Raw genomic sequence first — 13,569 nt, 5'->3', positions numbered from 1 at the left:
TAGTCATTTTTGTTAGATATTGTGGGGTTTGGTGCTTTATTCTTGAGAGTTTCATATTTATATACATGCAGCATGATCGTATCCATCCTTCAAACCACCCCAAATAGTCCCTCCCTCAATGCTCCCCCAACACCTCCTCACCCCCTCCAGCACTGCCTCCCCACAACTGTACACCTGTTTTTGGATGGTAACCGTGTGAATGAGTGTGAATCTATCCACTGAAGGACAAGACATCTACCAGTGGTCATGGTCACACATTCAAATTTAAATCTCAGCCTAATAACTTCTCTCTGCCCTAAAATGACCCCAAAATGTAAAAGAGGGTTTTCACCAAGTGAATGTTATCCTGAACTCAACAAAGAAGATAATCCAACTTCTAAAAAACAGGAAACCAAGCACAAAGGGCAGTGCACAGATAGTAATCTCAGTTTTTTTGGAGCCTAGTGTGCCCTCCCCCTGTGTTGTCTGTCTCTCAATCAGCAGAAAGACAGCTAGCTATAGCCCTAGGTCAGGTTACACACCTTGTGACCTCTGCAGCACCTGGCTCTGTCCACTCCCAGTCCAATAAAAGTAAAGATCTGATTATCACCATTTAAAGTATGTCAAAGGTAGATTGATCTGTAGTTAAAGATAAAAAAATAGTTGTCATAGGTCAAGTAGACAGGCTCCCCACAGACTTATGGGAAACTGTTTCTACAAAAAAAAATGTTTTAGCTTCATTTTAAGGTAACCAAATCTATTTTCTTTGTACCTTTTCAGTTTAGGCTGGTCTTTAGGTTGTAGGACAGGATACTCTCTTTAGCTCAGGAGGAGCCATCCCCACAAAGAAGCTCCCCTCAACCGGTACTGACATAGGAAACACCTAATTATGGTGGTGTTAGTGTCAATTTGCCACAATGAGACTCAAAGTGTCCTGATTGACTAATGTGGGAAGTCCCACCCTGATTGTGGGCGGCACCCTCTGGTAGCAGCCTAGATAAAGAACGTCCTGTCCAGGAAGAACATCTACCTCTCTTCTGAGTTGATTGGCAGTGCTGCTGCTGCTGGATCCTTTGCAGAGACCAGAACCCCCCTTTCCAAGCTTGTATCATTGTGGACTAGGGACCAGCTAGGTTCCAGAAATCTTCCTTCCACGATTCCAGCTCCTGGTTGGGACTACTGATACACCACACCCTGTGGCTGAGTAAGTACCATTTGTCTTCTCACAGTGAGGGATAGCCATTGGGGGACTACTGCAACTGTTGAGTCATTTAGCCTCTAGGACCAAGTAACCACTAGTTTCTGAATTGTGATTTAACTGTTCTTACTATTTTAAAACCCATTTAGTAAATTCTGGTTTTATATATATATATACTTTTGGTTCTGTTCTGCTAGTAACCCCTGACTAAAACACATAGCTAGCTGTACTATAATATTACTAACTACCAACCATGCTACTTGTAATTGGTATTATCCACCAGCGATCACAGGCATTTTGTAACCAGAACTTCTGTGTTAAAAGCCTAGACTCAGGCAGCCATCCTCACATACCAAGTAAAGAAACAAGTAATTGCTAAAGGCAGAGGAGGAACAACAACAACAACAAAATCTCTTCGGCATGACCCTGGAAAGACGAAAACCAGATAGAAATATTCTGTGACCCCCTTCCCCTCCCCAGTCCATTTTCATGGTACTGATGTGAGCTTACTCTAAATTGAGGAAGAGCAATCCCAGGAGCAAAAAGTAAAAGTAATTAAGAAAAGTTTGTCAAGATGTGATTTAATTGATCACTGTCTCCATCGAGCTTCTTCAATGTTGCCCAAAGAAGTCCTTCTTGCTTAAGGTGACAAGGTGAGTTTTATAAATTGATTGCTCACCATCAAGGATATTTGCTCTTCTATTTTTTTTTCTTTTTTTCGGAGCTGGGGACCGAACCCAGGGCCTTGTGCTTGCTAGGCAAGCGCTCTACCACTGAGCTAAATCCCCAACCTCTGCTCTTCTATTTTTTTAATGCATAATCTCAATATTTCAGAGGAAACTGATATATTGATTATGTCCAGAGAGGTGCCTGGACCCACATGGCTGTAGATAACACCCCTTTCATTCCATTTTCTCTTCCTGTAGGTCCCTTTCCATAATCACTTCTTAAAAATTACCACTGTGGTTTAGAGATGGCTAAAACATGTGGGAAATAGTGTCCTAGTGCACAGGTCCAAACAAACCAATAGTAAGATGGGGGTGGGGTGAAACATTCCATTGCTTTGTCATTGTCATTGAGGATACCTGACATATGAATCTTAAGGTTTGAGAGTTCTGGATCAGATTGATGCTAGATAGAGCTCAGAACACCATGGGTTTGAACTAAAGCCCCTATCCTCACCATCCCTCCAAGGACAACTACACAAGAACTATAAAAATTATCTCCATATCTTTGCTCACCAAAATATATTCATTAAGTGGTGGCAGCAGGAAGGTATGTTGTCAAGAAATTCTGTCCTTTGTTCAAGTAGTTTGTGAGAGTAGCTAGTTGGGCAGAGGATTTGGTTTTAAACCTGCCCAGTGGAGAACACACTCGGGCACCAGTGTGCCCAGTATAGGACCCAGGGCTACAGAACACATTCTATTATATAACTCTACCTGGTTAAAGAGTGGGATGGCCAGCCCAGTGGACTAGATAGAGGGCACTATAGTCATTAACTTTGCACTAAAATATCAAAATATCAGAGATGATAGGTTACAAACTTAAAGTGTTTAAACAGATCTTATATGATAAGCTGAGTCACTTTTATCTCAGTATTGGTTGGGAAGCAGGATGACTAGCTGAGTAGTGCTCCCTGAGGAGGTCCTCTTAGACCTGGACTGTGCCTGAGTAGAGGCTGAGTGGATATAATGATTAATGAAGGCAAAAGTTCACAGAAGACATAACTTTTACCAAACCTTTCCTGAAGTTCTTATTTCTTTTACCTGCTACCGTGGGAACAGAAAACATATCTAATAAGGAAATCTTTCTCCTGACTGATGCATAAAACAGGAGCCATGCAAGCCAGAGGGTTGGATTAAATAGGTGGTGTGTGTGTGTGTGTGTGTGTGTGTGTGTGTGTGTGTGTGTGTGTGCGTGTATTCAAGAATGTGACATTTTGCTTCCCACATCACTTGAAAGATCATCTCCTAACCAATCAAGGCCATGGTCCGAGGAGCAGGATTCAAGCAACTGAAAGTGCTAGGCTATGGACAGAGCCCATGGAAACTATTTTCAAACTTTTTGGAGGTCTAGGATGAAGAGGACTAACAGTGGATTCTGCTGTATTGGCTGGTGGTCCAGACTGCCCACCAGTTCCACAAGTTGTAGCTTACCCTACTACTGCAGGGGAGGGGAGTTACTTGTTACACTAGAACTGTCCCATGCAGTCTAGATGGGCAAGTGCATCCCCTAAGGTCCCTTCCAAGTGTGAAAATGTTGATGAATTGGGAGAAAAGGGGAAGCCCCTGAGAGAACAGAAGGGAATAAATGGGATCTAATTTAAGGGGATCTTATTTCACATCTACAGCTCCAACAAGGCTAAAGTCCAACACAATATTATTTCATAGCCCAATTATATCATATGTCTGACATGAAAGTGTATGCTCACCAAAAACTTGAGGAAGTGTAGTAACTGACTCCTTTGAAAGACAAATTCAGATAGTATGAAGCACTGAACATATTAATAAAGGTTGAATGGAAATCCCATTAACTTGTTAGATTTTTAAATTATGCATTTGTTTGACATGAGATATTTGTGAAAAAAACACAAAAACAAACAGACTGTGACTTTTGATACAATCATTTAAATATTGTGCTTTTTCTCTGTAGTATGTGACTTGAATCTCACTCCAAAATGGTTTGTGGCTGATCAACAGAGCCTTCCTATACCAAATGACTTCTGTCCCACACCCTCGAGGAAGCAATAGCTGAGGAATTTCAAAAGACAGGACTCATTGGGCCACCTATCCAGTCAGATTGCACTTGGCTAAACTCTGTGACCTGTCACATTTCAACCAAATTGTACGTGGTTAAAGCACGCCCATAAATGGGAGTATAAAAAAACAGATCCCCAGTGACAGGTTCTCTGTGTTCCAGATCACTGAACCTGTAGAACTTTCTAGAGAGCAGTATATTCTCCAAGAGCAGAGAAACCCCAGAGCCCTTCCTTTATGCCTTATTCCATGACTTCCCTCATCACCCTCACACACACTTTATACCCAACAAAGTTATGTCACCATTTCTGTGGGTTCCAGGAGTTGCTTATGTAATTTGATCACGTCTAGTACAGATATAATGAGGTCCAATTTGTGATCATTTGTTCAGAAGCACAGGTGAAATAACCCAGGCTTGCAACAGGTATTTAGGTAAAGAAGAAATCTTGTGACACAGCCATACCCTGTGAGTTGACAGTTTCTTGGTACACATTGGAATACATTGATTTGTGCTGTGGAAAATTTGTCCATGTCTTGTGATCTGTTATGAGAGGTTCAAGGGAGAAACTGGGTTGGGAAAATCACCAGATCTCTCTTTCTAGGCATCTCCAGGGTCACCGTGCATTAACCCCACTCCCACTGTGATCTGCTTCCTGTGTTGACCATGCCTGGGTGGAGCTGCCTGGTGACTGGAGCAGGAGGGTTTTTGGGCCAGAGGATCGTCCAGTTGTTGGTGCAGGAGAAAGATCTGAAGGAGGTCAGGGTCCTGGACAAGGTCTTCAGACCAGAAACCAGAGAAGAATTCTTCAGTAAGTGAACGTGAGAATTTGCCATGTGATTGCATGCCCAACACAGCCTGGATGCGGGAGGGCTCCTCCTTGTCTAGTAAAGAAAAAGACACTTGCAGTCCTAACACTTCTCCGTGTCCACATTTGTCAGAAGGAAACATCCCACACAACAAAAAAGACACAGTTTGGGAAAGGCTGAGTTTGGACTGAGAAGTTCTCTCTCTCTTTCCTGTAGCCCCTTAATGTGGACTTGCCAGTTGCTAGGTAATAGCCAGAAAGACCGTTAAGCTGGGGAATTCAACACTAACTCCCTCTCTCTTCTTACTGCTACTTATCTAGTCACATGTTTTGTGCATGTTTGGGGTTTTTTTCTGGGGGGGGAGGTGTCTTCCATTTAGCATCTTGAATAAAAGTAAAATAAAAAATTTAAAAAATACATGAAAGGGATAGAGATATAAGGAGACAGAGAGAGGGCTGGGGACAGGAATGGCAGACAGAAAGAGGCAGAGATGGGGATTGAGAAAGTAGATTCCCAAGCAAATGCATGAGGTCATACTGAGGGACAGACACAAAGACAGAGTGAGCAGGACTGTCCATACCTTTCCTGGACTGTTCTTACTCATTTGCCCCCATTCCTCATTGCAGAATTCACTGGTGCAAGCCATTAATCTTTTGCCAATTTGTTATTCTGGGCACAAGTGAACCAACTGATTTTGAAATATATTTTACCACCTATTCAAAACCTCATATCATTAAAATAACTTTGCGAGTAAAGTAGTAAGGAAGGTCACTCACCAAAACAGCGAGGACTTCAAGTGGGAAATGAAAGATGACTACAGCAGTATCCTATGATTAATGAGGATCACAGGTCAAGCTGGCAGTCCCTCACTTGAGCTCCATTATTTTGTTCAGGGGTCAACTCTTGGCCTGAGAGTCTTCATTCCTATGTCTGTATGTGACCCAAGCTAGATCTTTGCTCTCTCTTCAGCTTCAAGGGTAAATGCACCCTACCTAGGGATCTGCCCTAAACACAGGGTTCTCCATAGCCCTCTGGGACAACACCCATCCTCTGCATCTTGTCTCTGACCTCTTCCAGCATCAGCTCCCTCCCCTATAAGCTTGTATTGTTTCCAGAAAGCAATATCAACACACAGCCAATTCTATTCATTAGAATCCTGATATTTCAGCAATATTTACAAACAGCCAAGACTCAGTCTGGAGGAATAGCTCTACAGTGGGTATGGATAGAGAAGGACCTGCATAAACATAAGAGTGGAGATTCCTAGAAGTACCCTTTCTGTGCCAGGATCTGTGGGGGCACACCATGGTGACAACTCATTGGCTATGGGTAATATTTCTGGAATGTACTTAATGTTTCTAGCCTCTGTTTCTGTAGATGGAGATAAGTAAGTGCAGAAGTTAACTGGCTTCCCCAAATGTCACACCTAAAGTAAACAAACTACGTGGGAGCCTTCATACTCTTCCCATCTAGTATGTGGAAGAGCTTCTCTGGGTCTTTTTCTGACATAGCTCATATAACAGCACCATTCCATGACATTGCTGTGCAAATATCTGCCACATCCAGGTGTCTTGGATAAGGGTGGTGCTATGGTGCTATAGCTCCACTAGGAAAGACTCTACAGACCCTCTCCTGGAGATCTCAGGGTCCTCTCATAGTTCATGGATGAGACTCTATTTCACTACAGGTCTAGATTCCTTCTCTCTTGTCACAGCAGCATTCCTGAACCAGTCTATCTAAAGCAGTAGATCTCAAATTGTGAGTCAGCCAAGTGACTCCTTGGGAGTAGAAGGACCCTTTCACAGGGTTTGCATACCAGATATCCTGCATAACAGATATTTACATTATAATTTGTAATAGTAACAAAATTACAGTTATGAAATAGCAATGGAAATAATTTTCTGGTTGGGGGCCACCACAGCATTAGGAACAGTATTAAAGAGTTACAGCATTGGGAAGGTTGAGAACCACTGGTTTTCAACCTCAGTAACAAGGGAAAAGGAAGGGGTGGATTTATAGGATCATGATCAGAGAATTCAATCCTCAGGCAGGTACCTACTTCCTCCTGAGCATTGGAGTTTGCCTCTCTCCAACTCAGGTCCTTCCTGGAGTTGCATGGCAAAAGGAGGGGGCCTGGACAAGACATACTTAGTAGAGAATTAGGAGCAAGCCATTATATTTGTTTCTTTCACCCTGAATTTCTCTGGCCTTTCTCACTGTTTGGCTTCATGGGAAACTTCAGTTCAGTTGCATGACCTTAATCTGTCTTTGAAAAATTGACTCCAAGCAATGCCAGAGAATGGGCTAATGGCATGATTGGGTTGGGGCGGGGGGAGAGCAAGCGGGGTATCTTGGGTGGGTGTAGCCATAACTGTGTGCCCAGATTTCTTGAGTTTCACTTTCCTCATTTATTAAGTGGGGCCCAGAGGACCAGTTTCCAGGAAATGTGGGAAGGAAGGTCTTGAAGCTGCAGGAGAATTAAGAAGCACCGCCAGTACACGGTGCTGGCACAAACTGTGTGTGGCACACAATTTGCTTTGTGAGTTAATCAACAAGTGGAAATTGCTGTCTGCAACGTTCAGAACCTGAAGATACCATCACTGTATGCACTGCTTTGGGATAGAAGGCTACAAGGAAGTTAGCCCTGAGAAAGACTCAGTTGCAACATTGACATCTGATTTGATAGTATCTCAGAGGAGATATTCCATTGTATCCACACTGGGGCCCATCCTAATTTTATTTCCAGTCCCTCTGATCTCCCTGAGTCATTTAAGTGGAGTAATCAGTACTGAATAAAATCTTCCTTTTGTGCTTAGCACAGACCCAGAAAATACCAAGCTCTAGCAGGGGCAACAACTAAGGTTCACATCTGTGTGTCTTCCTTCTCTGCTACCACTACTGGGAATGAGTTTCTCATCAAAACCCTAGGACAGATGTCCCAATTGCTAATCCCACTTCTAGCCAGCTCTCTATTACCTCCAGATTCTCTTTTATGAATGAGTCAACTTCCCACCACTCTCTTAAATATCTGACTGCTTCCTAATCTGATTTGTTTTCTGCAGTAGGAAAGAACGTTTTCCTCCCTTTCCATATGTCAGATTTCCTCTCCAATATTTTCCCACTGTGACAATTCTTGATAATCTAGGTAACTGATACCTGTGTACAGCCCACAAAGAATCCTCTCAATGATCTGCCTTGTGTTCCACAGACCTAGGGACAAGCATTAAGGTGACAGTGTTGGAAGGAGACATTCTTGACACCCAGTGCCTGAGGAGAGCGTGCCAGGGCATCTCTGTTGTCATCCACACTGCCGCCCTCATTGATGTCACAGGTGTCAATCCCAGGCAGACCATCCTAGATGTCAATCTGAAAGGTAGTGTATCTGGAGAGGACAAGGGGAAAGTAAGGTAGTTGAAAATGTCCACGCAGACCAGGAAGGGGATGCTTTTACTTGGAATACTCACCATACTCCGAGTCTAATGCTTTTACTCCCTAAATCCAGCTGGTAGAGCTCAATGCTATTACATGGCTGATTGCCTGCAGATAGAACGTAAGTAACCCAGGATGTGGAGGTCTGTCCTCCATGCCAGGGAGATGGGACTCCAACTGTAAGCAATTAACAATCCCAGACCCATCACCTCCAATGAGCCAGTTGTAGACCTTGCAAGTGCTTACTCTTCATACTGCTAGTTTGGCTACAGCTCTGGGGCCTCGCCATATTCTGCCATTATAGAAATTCTGCCCAGTCGGAGGTGCACAGACTCTTTTAGTTTTCTGCCAAGAGCAACGGATGAGCTCAGCCACTGCTGGTTTTCAGAATGAAAACTAGAAGGAATATTTCTCACCTCTACTTTATATAACTGAGTAAATGAAGTCACAGATAGAACCAAGAATAACATAGAACAGTATAACATTGTGTATACAATCAGGAACACAACTATACCTCTATATCTCCCCAAACCCAATAGCCATTTGTCCCCTAACTCAGACGAGTTGTGCTCATGATAGTCTCATCAAATAACAAAAACCAAACAACAAAATAAAATAAAACTGTGTCTATGAATTATCTATGTAATGTGCTTCTCACCTGTACATAACTGTATTTGAGATTGAATGATGTTAAATCTTCAACAGTTCTTAGCTTAAAAGAACTGCTCTTGTTCATAATCTAAGAAATGATCTTCTGGTTTTGTAAATTTAAGAAACATGCCTGAATCAATATATGTAAAATTATACTTATTTCATAGACACATTAGGAATGAAAAAATGAAGTACTTTAGGTGACTTTTAAAGTTTAAAAAAAACCACCCAGACACACACACACACACACACACACACACACACACACACACACACACACACACACGAACACAGTAACAGTAGCATGAACACAAAAAACAAGAGATACTTGTTCTCTGGAATCCATCTGTGGTCTCCTAGCTGTAGCATGTTAGCTGTGAGTCCAGGAGAAGAAGATACACCTGAATTGTGAAGAGGTTGTGCTATTGGGCTAGAGGATGAAAATGAGCCTGAAGCTGTGTGCACATTGAACCTATGATTTTTCTCCTGTCACTGACAGTGTGTTGTCTGTGATTAGGTACCCAGAATCTATTGGAGGCCTGTGTCCAAGCTAGTGTGCCAGCCTTCATCTACTGCAGCACAGTTGACGTTGCAGGGCCCAACTCCTACAAGAAGATCATCCTGAATGGCCATGAGGAAGAGCATCATGAAAGCACATGGTCAAATCCATACCCATACAGCAAAAAGATGGCCGAGAAGGCAGTGCTGGCAGCCAATGGGAGCATCCTGAAAAATGGTGGCACATTGCATACTTGTGCCTTAAGGCCCATGTACATTTATGGGGAGAGAAGTCCATTCCTTTCTGTCATGATACTTGCGGCCCTCAAAAGTAAGGGTATTCTGAATGTTACTGGCAAATTCTCCATAGCCAATCCAGTGTATGTAGGCAATGTGGCCTGGGCACATATTCTGGCTGCCAGGGGCCTTCGAGACCCCAAGAAGTCACAAAATGTCCAAGGACAGTTCTACTACATCTCAGATGACACCCCTCACCAAAGCTATGATGATTTAAATTATACCCTGAGCAAGGAATGGGGCCTCCACCTTGATTCCAGTTGGAGCCTTCCTCTGCCCCTGCTCTACTGGCTTGCCTTCCTGCTGGAAATTGTGAGCTTCTTTCTGCATCCAGTGTACAACTATAGGCCATCCTTTAACCGCCACTTGGTCACACTGTCAAATAGCAAGTTCACTTTCTCCTACAAGAAAGCTCAGAGAGATCTGGGCTATGAGCCACTTGTCAGCTGGGAGGAAGCCAAGCAGAAAACCTCGGAGTGGATCGGGACACTAGTGGAGCAGCACAGGGAGACATTGGACACAAAGTCTCAGTAATGGGAAGAGGGCAGGGACATGGTCCTGGGTGTTTACTGGATCCTCCAGCAAGGACAGACATATAAGCCAGGTCATGCTGCCTTCTTTCAACACAGAATCCAGTTTAGTGCCTTCAAGTCATCAGAAGAAGCCTTGCCAGCCACTGACCCAGCCATGAGCTGTCTTTCTGAAATACCTGCCCAGAGATACACAGCTTCCTAAGCACCTTTTGTACCTCAGAGCTCTCTCCATTCTTTTCTCTCCCCATCCAAAGCATGTCTAACCTTCAGAAAAGTCTGCTTGCTTTGTGAAGCCCAATAGAAGGAACAATAAATATTTGTCAACACTTCATCTGTGGATTGTGCTTTTCTGTATAAGCCATTCCATGTCCCTTCTATGTCTAAACATGCATATATTGGAATCAGAGGGGATCATGTATCTGCGGTGGACTGAGGGAAAGTCAGGAGTAGATTCAGATGTGAGACTAATTCCGATCTATTGTCCTTTGGGAGTACACTAGATGACTGGAATAGATTACTCTATTTTGTGTACTAGGGACCATGACAGAAACACTGCTAGAGAGTTTTTTCCAGAGAGCCACTCCTTGCTCTGTCCAGGAGGGGGCGGCATCTACAAGAACATTCTCAGAGTTACACATTTTCTCACACTTAAATCTTCACATATGTTTCATGGCTTTTTAAAAAAAAATTGTAGCACTGGTATGAGAAAGGTGGAGAAATGCTAAGAATGTCCCTCTCCCTAGTCTAGGTAGAAGTATAAATAGACATACTCCACTTTACAAGCTACTGCCTCTTAGTTTTTCTCTTTGTAAAGCATAGATAACAAGCCCTCAGATCCCATACTCTATAACCAGGATTTGACAAGTCTAGTCAGTAAAGAAGGCTTTGGGTAAATACAGGGGAGTTCCCAGCAGTTGTTGGGGTAAGAAGATCCTACCCTTTCAGAGCATGGTTGTATCCACTGTCTATAAGATATTGGTAAAGAGATTAGGCACTGGCTTCCAGCCTGGCATTATTTAGAAGGAAGCTGTGCTGTTGGGTTCTGAGGCTGGAAAGTTCTCAGGAAACTGTCCTTAACATTCTTCTCATTCACTTTCTTCAAGAGTGCCTGCCTCTCAGAACCCTTAGCTTAGGATAGCCTGTGCATTTGAACCCAATTTGTAAAGGGTTTTGACCAAGAAACATGTGCATTTAGAAATGCTACCATCTGGAAGCATCTTCTCTCCACACCTGAAACTGCATTGCCACCTGATTCCTTTTGGACACTCTCTTCTACTGGGGAATTAACATTGTCCATCTGGAGTCAGTCTCTCTCTCTCTCTCTCTCTCTCTCTCTCTCTCTCTCTCTCTCTCTCTCTCTCACGTGTGCAGAGAAACTGACTTTGGTTCTTTGAAATTTTCATTCAACCTTTCTAAGGTTGAGACAAGAGAATTGCTGAAAGTTTGAGGTCATCCTACTGCAGAATGAAAATGACTGTTTCAAAGGAAAGAAAATGGAGCTAAATGTGGTATTGCACACTTAATCCAAGCACACAAGAGGCAAAGGCAGTTGATGCATCTCTTATGAGTTTGAGGTTTCCCGGGTCTTCATAGTAAGCTCCAAGCTACACAATGAAACTCTGGCTCCAATAAACAAAAGGGAAGAAAGAAAAGAAAAAAGTGGGGGACACCGCCCGGATCTGAAGAGACCCAGTAAACAGCTCCCTGCACCCAAATCCTGTGGGAGGGAGAGCTAAACCTTCAGAGGGGCAGACATGACTGGGAAGCCAGAAGAGACTACACTCTGCCCACATTTCTGACTCCAGAGGAAAATACCTAATGCCATCTGGGACCCCAGTGCACGGGGCCCCGGGAAAAGCAGGGCAGGTCCTTCTGGTTGCTGCCCTCATGGATAGTTCAAAAGCGGTGCCCCAGGAGCAACTTCAGCCAGGGGACCAGAGGTAAGCCCAACTTTTCTGCTCCAAGTGACCTGCCTAGTGGACTCAGGACACATGCCCACCGGAACAGCTGAAGACCAGTAGACAGGAAATACTACACGCCTGAAAGCAGAACACTCTGTTCCCATAACTGGCTGAAAGAAAACAGGAAAACAAGTCTATAGCACTCCTGACACACAGGCCTATAGGACAGTCTAGCCACTGTTAGAAATAGCAGAAAAGTAACACCAGAGATAATCTGATGGCGAGAGGCAAGGAAAGGAACCCAAGCAACAGAAAGAAAGACTACATGGCATGATCAGAGCCCAATTCTCCCACCAAAGCAAACACTGAATATCCAAACACACCAGAAAAGCAAGATCTAAATTTAAAATCATATTTGATGCTGGAGGACTTCAAGAAAGACATGAAGAACTCCCTTAGAGAAACACAGGAAAACATAAATAAACACGTAGAAGCCTATAGAGAGGAATCACAAAAATCCCTGAAAGAATTCCAGGAAAACACAATCAAACAGTTGAAAGAATTAAAAATGGAAATAGAAGCAATCAAGAAAGAACACAGGGAAACAACCCTGGATATAGAAAACCAAAGGAAGAGGCAAGGAGCAGCAGATACAAGCATCACCAACAGAATACAAGAGATAGAAGAGAGAATCTCAGGAGCAGAAGATTCCATAGTAATCATCGACACAACTGTCAAAGATAATGTAAAACGGAAAAAGCTACTGGTCCGAAACATATAGGAAATCTAGGACACAATGAGACCAAACCTAAGGATAACAGGTACAGACACTGTGAAGGCTCCCACCTCAAATGACCAGTAAATATCTTCAACAAAATCATAGAAGAAAACTTCCCTAACCTAAAGAAAGAGATGCCCATAAACATAGAAGAAGCCTACAGAACTCCAAATAGATTGGACCATAAAAGAAACTCCTCCTGTCACATAATAGTCAAAACACCAAACACACAAAATAAAGAAAGAAAATTAAAAGCAGTAAGGGAAAAAGGTCAAGTAACATATAAAGGCAGACCTATCAGAATTACACCAGACTTCTCACCAGAGACTATGAAAGCCAGAAGATCCTGGATAGATGTCATACAGACCCTAAGAGAGCACAAATGCCAGCCCAGGTTACTGTATCCAGCAAAACTCTCAATTAACATAGATGGAGAAACCAAGATATTTCATTAAAAAACCAAATTTACACAATATCTTTCTACAAATCCAGCCCTACAAACAATAAGAAATGGTAAAGCCCAACATAAGGAGGCAAGCTACACCCTAGAAGAAGCAAGAAACTAATCCCCTTGGGGCAACAAAAGAAAGAGAAGAAAAGCACACAAACATAATCTCACATCCAAATACAAATATAACAGGAAGCAACAATCACTATTCCTTTATATCTCTCAATATCAATGGATTCAATTCCCCAATGAAAAGACATAGATTAACAAACTGGATATGCAATGAGGACCCTG

The 13,569-nt window shown here is 42.9% G+C and overlaps 1 protein-coding gene across 2 annotated transcripts; it reads left to right on the top strand.

Annotated features, from left to right (window-relative positions):
• The first annotated feature begins 647 nt into the window (after window positions 1–647).
• Window positions 648–10,479, top strand: Hsd3b2 (hydroxy-delta-5-steroid dehydrogenase, 3 beta- and steroid delta-isomerase 2). Of its 2 annotated transcripts, NM_017265.5 has the most exon segments (4): window positions 1,004–1,183; window positions 4,536–4,742; window positions 7,949–8,113; window positions 9,338–10,479. In NM_017265.5, coding segments are annotated over 3 exon segments (1,122 nt in total). In that variant the 5' UTR covers window positions 1,004–1,183; window positions 4,536–4,597; the 3' UTR covers window positions 10,150–10,479.
• Window positions 10,480–13,569: the final 3,090 nt, after the last annotated feature.

This window comes from Rattus norvegicus, chromosome 2 (genome assembly GCF_021556685.1).
Source record: "Rattus norvegicus strain SHRSP/BbbUtx chromosome 2, alternate assembly SHRSP_T2T, whole genome shotgun sequence".
In the NCBI taxonomy this organism is placed as follows: domain Eukaryota; kingdom Metazoa; phylum Chordata; class Mammalia; order Rodentia; family Muridae; genus Rattus; species Rattus norvegicus.
Note: the sequence above shows the minus strand (reverse complement) of the source record. Positions and strands in the feature narration are given on the sequence as shown.